The sequence below is a fragment of the Sorghum bicolor genome, chromosome 4 (genome assembly GCF_000003195.3).
Source record: "Sorghum bicolor cultivar BTx623 chromosome 4, Sorghum_bicolor_NCBIv3, whole genome shotgun sequence".
Classification (NCBI taxonomy): Eukaryota; Viridiplantae; Streptophyta; class Magnoliopsida; order Poales; family Poaceae; genus Sorghum; species Sorghum bicolor.
In genome coordinates, this window is record NC_012873.2 from 1,016,296 (window position 1) to 1,034,725 (window position 18,430).

Genomic DNA, 18,430 nt, shown 5'->3' on the forward strand with positions numbered 1-18,430 from the left:
CGCCATCGTACGCCTCCGTCCAAGCCTTGCGCAAGCACAACGTGCTGCTGGGCGACGTCCTGCTGCTGCCGCCGCCGTCAGTGCCCTCGTCGTCGTGACGGGTAGTGGAGATGGACGGCGCCGGCGCCCCGGCACAACGGAGAGGAAGCGCGGAGGGCGGGTCGTCGTCGGCCGGAGCGGGGGCAGACACGCACACCTGCGCAGACGAACAGCAGAGTTGTATTATGGGGACCGGAGGAGAGGATCAGGTTTTGGGCGAGATATCAATGCATAAAGCATTAAATATAAATAAAAAATAATTAATTATACAATTTATTTGTAATTTATGATTAGATAACTATTGTTAAATAAAAACAAAAGTGATACAACGACGAAACTCACGAACTAAACAAACCCCAAATAGAAGTTTTATTGCTGGGCTGTTGGGCTACTTGGGCCATGACTATAGGCCCGAGCCCACCCTTGGTTTATCTAGATAGCTCGATTAAACTATATCTACTCAAAAAGGAATTTAAATAAAACCATAACTCAGTCGTGCATGATCCAATTAAAATGAAATTTTTGCTACATCTCAAAACATGCAGTGAGTAGCACACCATAATTTTTTTTCACTATTATTAGACCATAGAAACCGTATCTATATGAATTAATTACAGAAAAGCATAGATCTAAAATTACAATAAAAACTTTATGCTAAAGTATAACATATCATATATATTATGTATATTTACTCACACTGAGTTTAACATGATTATATTTTTCTATTTTATGGTTTCCTATGATTTAGTATGATTTTTCAAATATTCAATAAAAAATATAAACATAAAAGGGAAAAAAAAGAAACTATTGGAACAAACAGCCATAGGGTCTAAGTGGTCAGATTGTTTTGGGGGGCGGGTGAGGGGGGAGGGGCAGACTAAACTACAGTTCACCTATAATTTATAAGATATAAAAATCTTTTAAATCTAATTAATTTATAAGTAGACAATAATTATTATTAAATACAAACAAAAATACTTAAACAAGTCCAGAATCCACACTCCACCGGCCCCTCCACCTGCGGCCCACCCACGGCGGCGGACACTGCTGGCGCGCTACCACAGTCCACACGCTGCTTGGTACAGGATACTTATTTGTTTAAGAGTTAATTTGTACGGCCGTCGAGAGGATGACTGTATCAAGCATAGTTGCGTGACTGCTAGATAAGGCTCACGCTAGCTGCGCACGGACTTACATCTACACCCACTAAAAGTTAGTTTGAATTTAAGTAAAACTGAATCAAATTTTAAACAAAATCTGTAGAAAAAAAAGGTGGATTATTATTAAATATAGACGAAAATAAAAATTAATTGCACAGTTATCTATAATTTGTTAGATGAATCTTTTGAGTCTAGTTACTCTATGATTAAATAATATTTGTTAAATAAAAACGAAAATACTACACTAATAAAAAAAATCAAAAATTTTGGAACTAAACAAAGCCTAATCCACTCTCTGTTCTGTACCTAGGACGTGGGCCACCATATGTAGCTAGGACCTAGGAGAGGTACAGGTACCTCCACCGTACCCAGAACAGGATCGGAGTTTGATAGATAACGACGGCTGTGCACATGCAGCTCTGAGCTCCTAACAAACGGCAGGATCGTTTTGAACGAACAGGTGTCAAACATCAGGTTTGGTGTCCACCCAAAAAAAAATCCCGGGTAAGGCAAGGGTACCCGCCAAAAAGAACTAGGCCCGTTCGTTTGTGGGGTACTATTGACATCCGGAAATTCTTCCGGGATTTAATTTATAAACGGTTTTCACATCCGAAATAGTTTCTCCGATCCCGTCGTGCTGGCTAAACGAACGGAGCCTTTAGAGCAACTCACTCTAAAAGCTTGGCTAAAATTAGTAGCTAAATTTTATTGTTTAATTATTTTTATAAAATAGGAAACTTCTAAAAAAAAGAAGAAGATGTCTACAACAACCTTGCTATTTTACAAAATCAGATAGTCAGTGCCTGTGGTTGGTTATATATGGCCAATAAAAATTAAGAGATAGCCAACTTTCTATTTTATAAAACTAGATAGCACATCTGTTGGAGGTTGCTCTTAGGTGGAAGCATGACGGACTTACGGCACAGATGTAGGCCTTGAGCTGAGATTTGCAGACAGCGTGGTGGTAACCGTGGGCTTTCATCTCGCCCAGGAATGCCTCTCGCAGCTTCAGGTCGTCTTCAGCACTGCATGACCAAGACCCACAGAAGGGCGTCGTCGTTCCTAGGTACATACAACAAATTTACTAGTGATTAGTAGTAAATTAAAGCACATGCATACACAGGATTGTTGAGCAGCAGCAGTACACGCGCGACAAGAAATTAAAAGCAATGCATGCAAACAGCGGATCGGATTGATTGATATGCAAAATTAAGATGATAGGTAGATGATGCATGTTATGTTAAGCTAGTACCTGCAGCACGAGGAGGAGGTGAAGACGACGCAACAAGGAACCATCTTCCGCATGCGAGGGACACCAAGAGGACGATCCGCATCATCATCATCATCATCGTCATTTGGGAATGAAAATGGGCGATGCAGTGCCCAGTACCAGTAGTAGCTTATTACTCTCCTAACAGAAAAAGAAAAAGAAGAAAAAGAAGAAGAAGAAGAAGAAGAAAAGAAGAAGAAGCTGGGCGGCCGGCACGCTCGGGGGCTCCCTCCCTTTTATGAGGGGAGGAGAGAACATGGGCGTCAAAGGCGACGACCGGAGGCCCTTGTCAATCTTGGTCATGGCACAGGCACATTGGATTTTAAGCCAAGGGGATCACGTAACGACCAAAAGTTTTCGGCCAAGGCCCCACACTGGATATCCGGTTTGCGGTAGGCTGCGACAAGGGTTTTTGTTTGCATCTGGGCGGCTGAGCGCCAGCAAGTACAGGCAGCGGAAACCGGCTATCTCCAATAGAAGAGGCATTTGGTAACGCAAATCCAAAATAGGTTTCCAACACAATACCTATAGCCTCCAACAGAGTATCCATACAGAAGACCTATTTTAGGTATCAGGAGAGGCATAACCCAAATTTGGGTATCCTCTCTCTTCGAGACCCATTTGCAGAGAGTGTTGTCTTTTAGGTCTTGTTGTTGGAGAAGACTAAAAATAGGTATGGAACCTTTTACCTGTAGCGCTACCCAAAGGACAAATGGGTCTTGTATTTTGGGTGACCATTGTTGGAGATAGTATAAGTGAAACGGAAACCAGTCCGCAATTAAAAGCTACGCCAGCGAGCCATCTCACCAACCCCCCTCATCCACCAGTTTTCAAACCAAAAAAACCATAATAATAATAATAATAATAATAATAATAATAATAATAATAATAATAATAATAATAATAATAATAATAATAATAATAATAATAATAATAATAATAATAATAATAATAATAATCTATACCTATTTATAAAAGGAGAAAATTTCAGTCTGCCGTCTGCCTATCCGTTTCCATCTAGAATCATCACCGGTATGTTGTAGATGAGGAAAAAAAGAATAAAAGATTTTCTAGGGTTCCCAATGCAAAATCTTCTATACACATTTGAGCATATTAAAAATAAAGAAAAGATAGGGGCCTAAGTGTAAATTTGTCAGCCAATCTGCTGAAACAGGGATGCAGATTCAATGACTTTGCTTGACAAAGTCACGTTGTAACTTCCCCTATGCTATCCATCGTCCAACCAAGATCCAACGTGGGAGATCAATTCACGGTCTGTGTCTTGTTTCTTCTTTCACACGAACTCCCCTGCACGGCCGTCGACTCGTATCAGCTCCACACGCTCACCGTATCATGTGGCCACGCCGGCCGACCGCTCAACATGCCTCCCACCGTGCTGGCCGCAAGCTAGCCTCGGCGACTGCGCACGTTCGCCGCGCCGCCCTCCGCGATGGCAGTGCGCGCTCGCTGCATCCCATGTCCGCGGTGGCCTGCTCGCTCACCGTGCAGTGCAGCCCTCTGCGACATCCTCGCGCGCTCGCCGGCTCGCCCCATGCCGTGCCTGCGAGGCCGCGTTGGCCGCCCGCTCGCTGTGTCCTGTGTCCTGTGCCCACGCCGAACAGCCACTCGCCACGCTTCCACACTGCCCCACGCGCTGGCCGTGCACGTACACAGAGTTGCCCGCGAGGCACCGCGCCAGGCCACCAGCAAGTGCTGCGCCTCCGCCTGGCGGTGCTCCGGCAAGTTCGGGTCCACGCCCGCGCCGCCGTGGATGGCAAGCTTAGTGGTGAACATGGTGCCATTGTCATCGGCATCAACGAAGAAGAAGGCGTGGCGCAGGTCGTCGACGGAGAGCCGCAGCAGCATGTTGTCCACATTCAGCAAGTCCAGTAGTAGGCTGCTGCCTCGAATTTTTTTTTATTTTTAGCCCATTTTTAAAACAAATTTCAATTTTGACACGTTTTTGAAAAAAATTTCAAATCTAGGCCGTTTGGCCCCGCCACCATGCATGGCGGGGCAAAATCACTGGACCCCGCCATGCATGGTGGCGGGGTACACCCTGCCACGTGGCATTTGCATGGCACTCGTGGCTAAAGTGGGCTGACGTGGACCCCGCCGTGGATCATGGCGGGGTATGCCCGCGCCCTACTTAGCCGGCCGAACGGCCATCTTTCTCTCATTTCTCTCCCTCACTCAGCCCGAGGGTCTCTCTTTCTCTCCCTCTCTCACACCCGAGCTCCGCTCTTCTCCGGTGCCCCTCCGCGTCGTCCTTCACCCCCATTGCCCCGCCTCGGCGTCCCTCTCCGCTGCGTATTCCCCACCTCGTCGTTCTCCACGGTTGTTTTTCCGGCCACCCCTCGTTTGGAGAAGGTAAATTTCTTACAACCTTTACGTTTTCATAGTTTAAATAACTTCAATTGTTTATTTTTAATATGTTTAGTAAGTCTCTTGTTACGTTACTTTGTTTAGTTATGTGATTTGTGTTGAATTATTTTCGCGTATTTAGATGGAGGACTCGTATCGTGAGTCGATTTGGCGAAAAAAGGGTCGTTCTAGAGAGTTGTACCCCGATGTGTCTTGCAAGGATGCCCCCGTGCCTCCCGAGGAACCTATTTCTAACTGTGATTGTGGACATCCGGCACACGTGAGCCAGTCGAGACATCCGGATACTGCGGCACGTTGCTTCTATACTTGTTATAGTTATAGCGTAAGTCACTGTGCCCTTTATTTTTCTTATTGGTTTTTTATGTTTTTATTCCCAATGAGACAATTGAAACTCTTTTGTAGCCCTACTTCCGGTGCTTTTTCTTCCAATGGATCGACGGGCCGGACAAGTTTGACCCAAGAATTCTGTTTTTCTACCCCGGCGTTGATCATTGCAAACGTGAGTTGTTTACTCGCTGGGTTCCGCCCCCCCTAACCCTCCTCCTATGACGGAGGAAGAGAAGGCCGTCGCCTCTGCACGGCGGCTCGAGGATCCTCCGAAGTGTCATTGCGGAGAACAAGCCGTGATAAATCCACGGAATGAACTAGAGTTTGTTTGTCCTCTGCGGCGTGAAGTAAGTTTTGATTCAATCTTAAAATTTCAGTAGGTATATGTGTGTTCTAATGTGTTCTTTTTGTAGGATCGTGGTTTTCGAAAGTGCCGTTTCAAGGAGTGGATCTATGGTCCAAAGAGCCATTGGCCAGAGCCTGAGAAGCAGGAGGAGGTTCTAGAGTGGAAGAAGAAGCGGAGGTCTATTGCGCCTCCCGTGATGTGCAAATGTGGTGTTGAAGCTAGCTACGGCCTAGTTCCTTCAGGTCTTGGGATTGGCCACTTCTGTGGCCACATGATCGACTATGATGAGGTTTGCTAGGACTGTGCACATTTAGTACTATTATACTCATATATTTGTTTTTGTACGCTAACTTTGTATTCATATATTTCCCGTAACAGAGCACTCAGAAATGCAAATGGGAATCATCTGATGATGTGTTTAAGTTCAAAGATGAATATAAGGCAAGAGTAGCAGTTCGCAAGACGAGAGGTTATCCTACAAACTACGTCACTGATTTTGTGAAGGACCATAAGAAGAAAATGCTTGCATTCGCCCAGGAGTTGCGTGTTCGTAACCCTGCGAGTATTGCATGGAAGAAGTGGTCCGAGGAGAGGGAAAAGGAGATAGAGGAGTACCGTGCAAGCAAGGCTGAAGAGCATGCAAGGAAGGCTGCGGAGGAGGCTGAGCGAGTTGAGATGCAATGCTTGAACGATACTATTGCCTCATTATGTGCTAGTGAGTCATTTAATTTTTGAAAGTGAAACTGTTTGTTTCTCTGAAATGAATATGTTATTAATTCTTTAAATTTTGTACTTACAGAGATTGGATGCACCGGAAACTGGCAAGCAGATGTGGGCCGTGCTAAGTACGCGGAGAATATGATATTAGGGCGGGACGGTGCAGTTGGTGGCACTGCTAGCCGTCCGATTGTGGTCGAAGAGGAGGCCGAGGCGGAGGAAGACGACGACACCGGAAGGATAGGCGACCTCATTCGTCTTGCCGAGGAATTGGGGTACCCTCAGGAGGAGCATGACTATGAAATGGGAAGGATAGGCGACCTACTTCGTCTTTCAGAGGAGGGTGAGGCGTCAGGGCCGATGCCTGTCGGTGCCTCAGAGGAGGGTGAGGCTGCATACCACAACCAGAAGACATCGGTCTACGACTCATGGTGGCCAACAGACATGACCGAGGAAGAGGGACAGTTATACTCTCAGGCGGCAGAAGAGGCGGAGGCAGCTTACTACGAGAGACAGGCTAGTGAGGCCAAGGCAGCGGAGGCGAGCATGGGTAAGGAGGCTGTAGTGGACGATTGGGAGTCCGAGGACGAGTTGCTTACGCAGTGGTGCACGCAGTTTGATTGATGTGGTAATGTATGTGAGTGGCTTAGGGATGAGACTTTTGTACTATGAAACTTGTCATGTAATAATTTGTACTCCGACGTATTTCAATTTGATCGCTCCTCGCCAAAGTCCACAGCTGTCAGAATGTTTAACTAACATAACAATTTAAAAAGATTTTCTAATATGTTTAACTAATATAACAATTAAAAGTGGCTATGGTCTCCTGCAAGAAAGACACCGATACGTCGTTGTCCGCATCTACAAGACCCAATATACGGCGAGCAAGGTACCGAGCCGTCAACTGGGGATGGTACCGTTTGCCCTTGTTAGTCTGGCATCTGTGCGGCTGCTCCACTGAAGTTACCTTCCACTTCCCATCACTCGACCGTTTCCGTGCATTCAACTTCCACGTGCACGGGAACCCTGCCTTGCATACTATTTGAAATTTTACCTCCTTGTCGGAATGCCGAACCGTGTACGGCCTATGATGATACACAGCATAGTCCTGAAGGAACAACTTCATCTCAGACATCGTATTGAAAAGCATTCCCTTCCTGAGTATTAAATTTTCATGGTTGTACAATGATTCCTTACAAATCTGCAAACCCGTGTCACAAACCGCCATATGCGACATGCTGACATCCATATAATTTGGAACACCGGTAAAGGGCAAGCCAGCCTCCCTCAGCTGTGTAAGCTCTGCCGATGTATAAGAGGGTGGTGCAACGTAAGGTTCCGCCACTCGAACCCGACCCCATCCTTCGTATTCCTCTCCATCAACTGGATACCCTGTGGCTAAATTGCCGTGAGTGTGCGTTGCATGAAGTACCTCAAGCGGAACTCCTGAGGGCATGCCACGAACCGGTGCACACATGCCAGGTGAACCTACTTCCTCATTTTCTGATTCCTCAGAATCAGAGCAAACATCATCACCAATCATTTCATCCTCTGCCGCCTCATTCTCCTCTTGTTCAAACTCGTCTACATCAAAATCATTTCTTATTTGACCAACTGGAGGAGATTGAACCCGCTCCTGCGTCCAATTACCATCCAAGTCCATACTCTCCATAGTTTGTTGGACCTGCACACCACAATCACCACCGTCGTCGAAGGACGGCTCCTCATTCTCAACAGTCTCCAACACCAACTCAGCCATGCCTACATTCGAACCTTGGATGACCCTATTGTATCGGGACCACTCAGCTTGGTTGCACAACTCCATCATCACATAGTGTGCCCTATTCTTTCCAACATCAAACCTACCCTTTAGTGTGAAAGAATCGCCAAACTTCAAACTCAAACGCTCACATAGATCACTAAAACTAGGGGGACCATCAAACCATTCCAAATCCTCAGACATATCCTCAAAATGACAATCCTCTCTCCTAACACTTCCTCCGTAAAAAACTCTTACACCGTAATCCATCTACAAAACGATTTAACATCCGATCATCAAATATACTAAATTTTAAATAACTAAGTACTTACTAAGTAATAACTAACAAACTAAACCCTTAACCCAAATAATAAATAACTAAATTATCAACTATACTAACCTAAATTATCAACTAACTAACTAACTTACTAAGTAATTACTACATAACTAACTAACCTAAACCCTAAATTAATAACTCTAATAATATTAAATAACTAAAAAAGTTAAACTATTAAAAAAACTAATAATAATTGTTAAATAATAATAATAGTTTAATTTAAAAAAAAATACCTTCACCGGAGGCCTCAACGGAGAGATGGGGCACGGAGCCGGGCGGCGTCCAAGGCAGCCGAGGGGGACCCCGTACCAGCCCGCGGCCGGCGGGGCGTCCAGGCGCGGCTCGGCGCGGCCACGTCCGCGGCCGCGGCGGGCTGGCAAGGGGCGGGGCGCGGACGCGGCCTGCGGGCACGGGGGCGCGGGGCGGGGTGCGCGCCGCGGCGGCGGGAGCGGGGCTGGGGCCGGGGCGCGGGGGCGGGGGCGGGGGCGCTGGCCGGGGCGCGGGGGCTGGGGCGGTGGCGGCGCGGGCGCAGGGCGAGGTGCGCGGCGGCGGCGGGTGCGTGCGCGGCGGGGTGTGGGGGAGGACGCGTTTGAAACAGAGACCGCGGCCTTATCACTGCAGGGTGCACCCCGCCATGATGCGCGGCGGGGTTGCAACCCGCCATGATCGGTGGCGGGGTCCCCGTACCCCGCCATGGCGTGTGGCGGGGTCCACGTCAGCAGGCTCCGCCCACCCAGGCGCCACGTGGCACTTCAACCCCGCCACCATGCATGGCGGGGTGCAGTGTTTTTGCCCCGCCATGCATGGTGGCGGGGCCAAACGGCCTAGATTTGAAAAATCTTTGCAAACCGGGCTAAAATTGAAATTTGTTTTAAAAATAGGCTAAAAATAAAAAAAAATTCGCTGCCTCACCCGCGAGAAAGTCGCGTCCGATGCCACGTTCATGGAACCCAAGTTGGCTGCGTCCGGCAGCTATCGTGCTCAGCGGCTGCGTCCCCGCACGGCCGCTGCTCCCTCCTAGAAAAACCCATGTGTTGCAGAGCTCGCACCGGCAGCTAGCGCTCGCACTCGGAGGAGCCCGCGTGCTGCAGAGCTCGCTTGCCCCGGGGCCGGAGGCTCACGCACATCGATGGCCGTCCAAGGCCATGGCAGCAGCAGCCCGCAGGCAGCCCTAAGCGCCACGCCTCACCCCCGTCCATGATCCACAACGAGCTGTGAGTCTCCCACCGTTGATTCCCTCTTCGAGCTTCACGGCCTCGTCTTCTCCAATAGGACCGTCCACAACGCCGCTGCCACTGTCGATGGCGGGCTACGTTGCACCGATACGGATACGGCGATACCGATACGGCGATACGTTGATACGGCATTTTCAGAAAACAAGGATACGCCGATACGGCAAGTATATAAATATATCAAAAAAATCAGAATACTTCTATTAAGAATAATTTTCACTCTAGTAGAATAATCAACAAATAGAGATGACAAAATATAGACATGGCTAGTACCATGAAACATTTAAGATACTTGGTTTCACACTAGCAGAAAACTAAATATTATTTTTAATATCCTTACAGCAGAATGATAAATATTAGGATACTATAAGTTTTAGGCTAAGTTCGCTACTACATCTATTGTGTACGTGTGGTGGCTAGTAGAGTTTTAGTGTTGTGTAAATGGACCACAAAAATGAGCTGCTAATTTGATGGACTTCAATTTGAGAGGTTATGGGCTGGGAAGTATCGGGAAGGTATCGGTCTAGTATCGACGAAGTATCAGATTTATTTTATTTATTTTTATTTTTCTATTTCCCCGATACTTCTCCGATACCGTATCGGCGCCGTATCGGCGTATCAGCGTATCGGATACGTATCGCGATACCGATACGGCGATTCAGAGAAGTATCGGGGTAACGCAGATGGCGGGGGGCGCCACCTGCATATGGTTGACTATGGCCTCGGCTACGGGATCTAGTGGTCGGGGCTGCTTCATGTCCTCACCACAAGGGAGGGCAGCCCGCCAGAGCTGGTCATGAACTCATGATCACCGGCATGGAACTGCCACAGACTGCTGCCTCCTGCCGAAGTGGACGAAAAATGCTAAGTGTTGCAAGCCTTTGCATTGTATGCGTGCTGAGTCATTGGATAGGGAATGGAGGGTGGAGATCGCAGGAAAGTTACAATGTAACTTTGCTCTGCAAAGTCACCTAATCTGGCTCCCTGAAAGAGGCGCCAATCGGCCCGTAGATAGATCGGAAGAGAAAAAAAAATAGAACCTTTTTTAGTTCCTAATCCAAAATCTTCTATAAAAATTAATTAATAAATCTATAGTAATTCATAGAAAAATCTAAAAATTACAAAACAAATTTTGTTCAGCTCCACATATTTAGATTCATATAGTAAACAAAAAAATCACAAATTTTAGTATATTTTTTTGCTGGTAGATGCTTGTCTATGCTTTTTAGTGTAAAACTAAAATTGCAGTTATCTTGCTTCAATTATTATGAAAATTTTATAATAGCCTATTTAATGTGATGCTTGATTTGTGGTAAAAGTTTTAGCGCAATTTCTATATATCTTACTGATTTACTAATTTAGCTAAATTTATGCTTGAGGATGCTTACACTACCTTTGCGTGTGTTGTTATGTCATATGAACACTTTATAAGTCCATGTGTTTATAATCTACATACATTTAACTGATATATCATATTCATAGAAATCCTAATCTAAATAAAAAAAATAAAGCTACCAACAAACTTCTCATTTTTAATATAATACTAAGGTATATGAAGAGGTAATATTAAAGTAAGAGAATGTTTAATTAATTTCTATTATTATTATTAAATAAATATGTCTCCAAGCTACATATTATTTTAAATATTAACTATTTAATACCATAGATGTCATGGTTATCAATAAAATAAATTATAGACTTTAAATTTTATAAAAAAACATAAACATAAATAGAATGTAACATTATGTCATAACTTTCTATGGTCATTTGATGCTTTTCTCCCGTTGCAACACACAATAAAAATCAATCTCAAAATTTACATAGACTTCGGCTTACCAATAAAAAGTGTATTGTTAGCTTCTTGTCTTTTCACGAACAATGCACAAATTGACAGAAACTTATACAATCTATATAAAATCGAAATCAAATCTACAAATTATAATTCAAAAGTTTATTAGGCTCCTTTCAACAAAAGAGTATAAAGTGCCATTGCGCGTGAAATAAAAATCCTAAAAAGTCTAAGAGCATGTATATAAACTATATATGAACAGTCTGCTTCAAAGTCAGTTGTAAAAGCTTAAAAATTGTCAAATTTAATACAAAGGATAAAACACAAATAAATATAACAAAGTGCTCATTTTTTACAAACGTCTATTTGCTCCCGTAGCAACGCACGGACATATTTTGCTAGTAATAATAATAAACCAGGTCTGCCCCAACGGAAACCATCTTACGTAGCATTTTATTCAAATCATGAACTAATTAGGTTTACAAAATTTATCTCACAAAATAGTTAATTTTTTAAATCTATATTTAATACTTCATACATATTTCCAAATATTTGATAGTATATAAGACGTAAACTTTTGGGCAGGAACATGCAACGCAAGTACGTAAAAATCGAATAAAAGACGTAAACTTTCTAATTGCTGTCTTCATCCTGCTCTGAAACTTTATCCTCTGAGTCATTTATGTTCTCTTTCAGTTCTTCTTCATCTTTTACCGGATATATCAGTATCAGCGTCAGAGTCATTATTGTCTAGTTCATCATCAGTTTTCAACTGTACCGTCTTCTTCAGATGCTTCATCTTCCTCTTTGACACCTTCATTATCAGCATCATGTTTGTTTGCATCAGATAAACTCTCCATATTTTCCTCTGTTCCAAGAGGGGTAGATGCCAAATCTGTCTCATCATCGGAACCATAAGCATCAGTCCATCAGAGTCGTCATCGTCCAAGTCTTCCCCTTCCCACTAAGGCCTTGTTTTGGATTCCAAATTGTTTTGCAAAATCTACACTACAGTATTTTCGTTTGTATTTGACAAATATTATTTAATCATAGACTAATTAGGCTTAAAAGATTCATCTCGCAAATTATAGATAAACTGTACAATTAATTATTCTTTTATCTATATTTAATGTTTTATGCATATGTCATAAGATTCGATGTGACGGAGGATCTGAAAAATTTTACAAAATTCTATGGGAACTAACAAGGCCTAAGCCTTGTTTACTTCACCCTGAAAACCAAAAAGTTTTCAAAATTCCCCGTCACATCGAATCTTGTGGCACATGCATGAAACATTAAATATAGACGAAAACAAAAACTAATTACACAGTTTAGCTGTAAATCACGAGACGAAACTTTTGATCCTAATTAGTCTATGATTGGATAATATTTGTCACAAACAAACAAAAGTGCTATAGTACCGAAAACTTTCCACTTTTCGGAACTAAACAAGGCCCAAGTATTTTCATCACCTTGCACATTGTTAGCCACAGTGACTTTGGGCCGAGCTTTTCGACCATCAGGGCAACCACGATGTTTCACTGACAATGAAGGGCAGATCTGAACTTCGATTAACAGAGGTTTGGCGATAAGGAATTTCATCATGTTGAAAAACATTGGACAGCTTGCAAGGAAAGACCTGACCTTTCTGAACAGAGTGATTAGTGAACGAGCAGCAATGGAAACAGCTTTCTCATGAGACCGGCCTTGTTTACTTCCTAAAAAATTTTACAAAATTTTTCAGATTCCCCGTCACATCGAATCTTTAGACACATACATGAAGTATTAAATATAGACAAAAATCAAAACTAATTACACAGTTTGGTCGAAATTGACAAGACGAATCTTTTGAGCCTAGTTAGTCCATGATTGGACAATATTTGTCAAATACAAACGAAAAAGCTACAGTGTCGACTTTGCAAAATATTTTAGAACTAAACAAGGCCCTAATTCATCATCTGCAGGTTTCCCGGATGAGTGGATGAAGTAGCAACAATAATGAGGACAACACAGAAACTGCCACATCTCCCAGATATTCCAGAATGCACAAGAATGTCAGAAACTGTATCAGCAGTAGCACCAATGAAAAAATTGGCAGTAATGTCTGACAGCCACAAACTAAAACTGTTCACGAGTTTATTCCTATTCAGTTATTTCCATGCTTAAAAATTGATAGTAGTACAAAAACTGCAACAATTTCAGTATGTATCAGTCATTAATACATAAAAACATAGTGAAAAAGATGGCCAATATTACCTCTGTTTACATCACATACAAAACACAACTAACAACAGCACAAATTTCAAAAAATCCAGTGCCTCAAGGGGACGTCTGGCCTACTAGCATTACAGACAAGATTACAGTTGAGGCATCCAAAAGATTAGGGTACCTACCAAAGCCATTCTCATGCGACAGTTTGAGGGCATCGAATTGGGGAAACTCATAACTATAGCAAATTGTGATTGACATGCAACTGATATGCAGAGTTAACTGGCCAAGATGGTCCTCCAGAACTGTAAATCACAGGAGGTAGATCCATAGGAAGTTTTAGCACCTGTGACTGGGGCAGGCGCATAGGTGGTGACCACCCCACAGCCAGATCACTGGTGTTGAAGTGTGGCGCCATGGCATTGATGCCCCAAAGCCACCTGTGAAGAGGTCGCACATATAGGTAGCTGCCAGCTTTATGAGGTCAATGATATATATTTTTCATTTGATACAAAATTTGGAGCAACTAAAAGTTCGTTTATTTGATACAACAATCACACCCACAATGTTCATGTATCTAAGAGCTTATTTGATACAAGAGTGCTAGGGATAGCATAAGAACGTCCTAATCCTGGAACAGCTGGATACAAGATCATGCTAGGGTTAGGAGAAGAATACCCTATTCTGATCTTGGAATAATTCAAGAAGTGAATCTAAACAGCTTCAGTGCAGGTAAGCTATTTTCTAAAAGTATGGTACAACATCTCCTTGAAATAGGTTGAGTGTTATCCTCGGAATACTTGGAGACCTCGCCCACCAACCTCAACTTTGAAGCAGCGATAACCATGAGATTCGAGCTCTGTGGTGACTTTCTCTAGAACAATATTGGCCGATACTGATAATCATGTCAAGGAAGCATTAGCATCATTGAAGGGTCAGACAAATGAAAAAGTTGCAGGACTATTCTAAGTAATGAGCACTCCATTCCAAGTTAAAGGAATTTGACTTAGGACAAAGCCAAAATGAGGTACAGTTTTAAACAGAGGGAGTACAAGCCAGGCCATTATAGTTCTGCAGTTCCTATACTGTCAGATTCTTTATTAATGCATATCAAGACCCAGATTTCTGAAAAACTTTGACTTGAAATGTTAAAGATTAACAGAAATCACAAATAAGTTGTATGGTGCTTATTTTGTATAAAACCATGAAGGAAAAGATGCAATTAGGGGATATAAAAAAGGATACAAGTCGGTATTAGAGTCAACACACAGCCACCACCACCAGCTCCAGTTAGCTTTGAGACCAAGCTATATTTCAGAGTGGTTCGCAACACAGTTTCTATAGAAGAATGGCTGACTCCCATGCACTGAAGCAAACCTTGGTTCATCTCCATAAGCTCTGCTAGCTTATCCTCCTTAGAGGTGATGGCTATCTCATCCTCGGCTGCTAACTCAACAATGCTTGAAAGCTCTTCACTAATAGAGTTCACTGCATGGAAGACAGAAGCCATAGCATCTGGATGCCTAGATGCTCTTTCAGATACACCAGCAACCAGGGCCTTTGTGTTCCTACCAACTCTTGTATCAGTAATAAGCATTTTGACTGGGTTCCTAGACTCGAGGTTTGTCAGTTCCCCCTTCTTGAATTTGATCATTTTCCCTAGATTCAAACATAAGATTTAGTGAACCAAAACAAATTAGGAGAAATGATAAGAACGCAATTAACATTCAGATGATCTTATGCTTCCTAATAAATTACTTAACACCCATTTGTAAAGGTTTCCATGCCTTGGACCTAAAACTAACAAGACTACAAGACTTTTTGGTTAATTTATTGATTTCAATACAAAGATACATCATCTATATTTAGCTGTAAGTCAAGAACATATATAACTCATTATTATATCTAAAAGAAGAACATATATAATTAGCATGCCATAAATAAACTAGGGGAGTTGTCTGAAAAAATAATTAATTAAACTAGAAGCAATCCTGATTCCTGACTGTGATTAGAGTGGTGGTGCCACTAAGCAATCAACCATTAAGTTATTGCGAACAACCTTAGTACAGATTCCAATAGAGGGCAACCATGAATCCAAAGGCATTTCAATACTGCCAGTTTTAAATAAAGGTTTAAGAACTCATCAATTTCATAGCATACCGAAAGTGCTGACGGAATTGTCGATGCCAGAAGGCTTGCCATGAATGATCTTTTCCCCTTGGAACGCCCACTGGTTGACCAGCTCAAGATCAGCCTTCTCCAACACCTCCCATCCCTCAGCACCCCTGCTTGCTCCAACACTGACTGCGCCAGCAGCTGTCAATAGCGCCCCTGACATGGACACACAGAATGCAGCCGACGAGCCGAGCCCTGCACCCATGGGCAGGTCCGAGGTCACCTCTGCCTTGCCAGGCCTGCATCTGCACAAGAACACAGCCAACCACGTGTGAAAAACTTAATGTGGGCGAGTGTCAGGGATCACACACAATGCAAGATTGATTTATTTGGAAGGAACGGAGAAGCAACCAACCCCAAGATGGAGGTGTAGAGGAAAAGGAAAGCAGAGAGGCCGGCGGAGAGCCAGATCTTGGCCTCAGGGATCTCTTGGTCCTCCAAGAGCCAGGCAATGGCGGCCAACTGGTCAGGGGAGCACGGCGCCGGAGCCCCGGGGTTGGCGCCGATCTCCTCCCCTAGCGCCCCGCGGAGGCGCGAGCATGGCCACGAGAAGGTGAGGCGCGAGTCCCTGAGGTACAGCTCCACCGCGCCGAAGTCAGCGCCGCCACCCTCTCCTGCGTGGCACCGAGGGAGAGGAGCTGTGAGAAGGATACCAACGGCGGCGGCGGCGACGCGACGAAACGAAGAAGCAGAAGAAGCCAGGGTGGGCGAGAGCACCTGTGGGGCGGAGGAGGAGGGAGGACCTGGTGTAGAGATCGATGGCGGCGGCAACGGCGGCGGAGCCGTGGACGACGGCGTGCTCGCCCGCGAGGATGATCTTGCCGGGCGCGCGGGCGCGCACTTCCGCTGGTCCCCGATACCCCGCCGTGCCGCCGACTGGATCCATGGCACCGAAGACGACGAAATCCGCGGATCCAAGGTCAAAGAAAACGGAACTGGAGGAGGACCCCCGGACCGCGCGTCCTTGGCTCTGGAGCTAGAGGTGAGCGGTGGCGTCAGTAGTGCATCTACTGGCGTTGTCGCTGTCGGTCCTCCGAAGGTCAAACGGGCGGAGCTGCCAAGAAATAGGAACAGCGACGGCCGGTCACGGCAACGGGGAGGAGACTGAGAGAGAGCGCTGGCCGCTGGCAGCTGGTAGCTGTGCTTTAAACACGCAGCAACGAGTGCTGGCGCGGTGAGCGTACGAGCGTCGCCGATGTCGATGCCGGAGGTGGTGGTGGCGATCGGAGTATCGGACGCTCTCGGCTCTCCCGAGGACGCGCGTGGAAGATGGCAGATCCGCACTATTTTATTTTATTTTTCGGATGAAAAGTATGGAACCATCACTTTTCTTTATTCCTAAAAATGTGATCATTATATGTTACAACAACTTTTGATATATAGAAGTTATATACTCCCTTTGTATATGATTTAGAAGTCGTTTAGGACAACAACACGGTCTCTAAAACACAACTTAACATCTTACTTTTATAAAAATATTTAGAAAAAAATGATATATATTTTTTTATGAAAGTATTTTTTAAGGCAAATCCATTCATATAATTTTCACATTTGCAAACTCAACAATTTAAAAGTTATTGATGGTTTATATTCTCAATGTTTGACCAAAACTTTGTCCAAAACGACTTCTAAATATTTGACCAAAACTTTATCCAAAACGGCTTCTAAATTCTATACGGAGGGAAGAGGAGTATGTAATCTTTTCAGTAATGATATGTGTTTTTGTTTCATAGAATACATAAAGAAATCATAAAACAAACACCTATTTAGGCAATCTACATTTTTATTTAAACAATATTTCCCAACTTATAAGTCATTCTTTCTTATAAAAAATAAAACATCTCAAGTTTGAGTAAATTTGTATACATGCTACCAATAAATATTATTAGATTCTTTATCAATTATATTTTTGTAGTATACATATTTGATGTCATAATTCTTATAATTCTCTCTATAATTTTGATCAAACTTGTGATACATTGACTCTCTAAGAAAGTTGAAACGACGTATAATTTGAGATAAAGTGAGTAGTACATGTCTCCTAATATTTTCAGTGTTCATAATTAGTTAGATTGGTTATTCGCATTAGCATAGCATTACACTAGAGGTTAACTTGGACACAGGTAACACAGTTTGCTGTTATTTTGGTTTGTTGATGAATAGAAAGTGTACTATAATGTTATACATTTGATTGGTTTCCTGCGTAAGTGACCATAGTATATCTTGGACTGCATAGTGAGCGCAAGAGAAAATTTGCATAGCTCGATACACATGATTTAGCTGAATTGTGAGATGCAAACTAAGCTTCCTTTGATGATCTATATAGCCTGCATATGGACGGTAACCAAACATATATGAGCAGCGCTATAAGGCCTGAATAAGAAGATGTCTGCCATAATCAGTCTCATGATATCTATTTTAAGTGAGGATTGTACTCTTTTTTGACTCACTGAGAGAGTATTTATTTAGAATCAAAATAATTGAAAAGACATGTGCTGAAATTTATGCAGAATTCATCACGAAGCAGATAAAAATAAAAGCAAAAAAATACGCGCCAGGTAGGGGTCGAACCTACGGCCTTCTGCTTAGGAAACAGACGCTCTATCCACTGAGCTACAAGCGCAGTGTTGTTCTTTTGGAAGCGTTTCATCTTAACTAACCATGTCTTTTCTGCTACACCACAAAA

The 18,430-nt window shown here is 43.6% G+C and overlaps 2 protein-coding genes and 1 non-coding gene across 3 annotated transcripts; 1 reads left to right on the forward strand and 2 right to left on the reverse strand.

Annotated features, from left to right (window-relative positions):
- LOC110434560 lies at positions 5,371 to 6,868 on the forward strand. The gene is made up of 4 exons (XM_021458820.1): positions 5,371 to 5,528; positions 5,595 to 5,816; positions 5,906 to 6,242; positions 6,327 to 6,868. Exons 1-4 carry the CDS (start codon positions 5,400 to 5,402, stop codon positions 6,866 to 6,868), a joined length of 1,230 nt encoding a protein of 409 aa, XP_021314495.1. The 5' UTR covers positions 5,371 to 5,399.
- LOC8085202 (mevalonate kinase) lies at positions 14,045 to 17,052 on the reverse strand. Its single transcript, XM_002453136.2, has 5 exons — positions 16,462 to 17,052; positions 16,100 to 16,358; positions 15,730 to 15,989; positions 14,815 to 15,228; positions 14,045 to 14,464 (listed from the first exon to the last, which is right to left on the reverse strand). The coding sequence occupies exons 1-5, from the start codon at positions 16,628 to 16,630 to the stop codon at positions 14,355 to 14,357; spliced, it is 1,212 nt and encodes a 403-aa protein (XP_002453181.1). The 5' UTR covers positions 16,631 to 17,052; the 3' UTR covers positions 14,045 to 14,354.
- Positions 18,295 to 18,367, reverse strand: TRNAR-CCU. The gene has a single exon. It is a non-coding gene; the product is annotated as a tRNA-Arg (tRNA).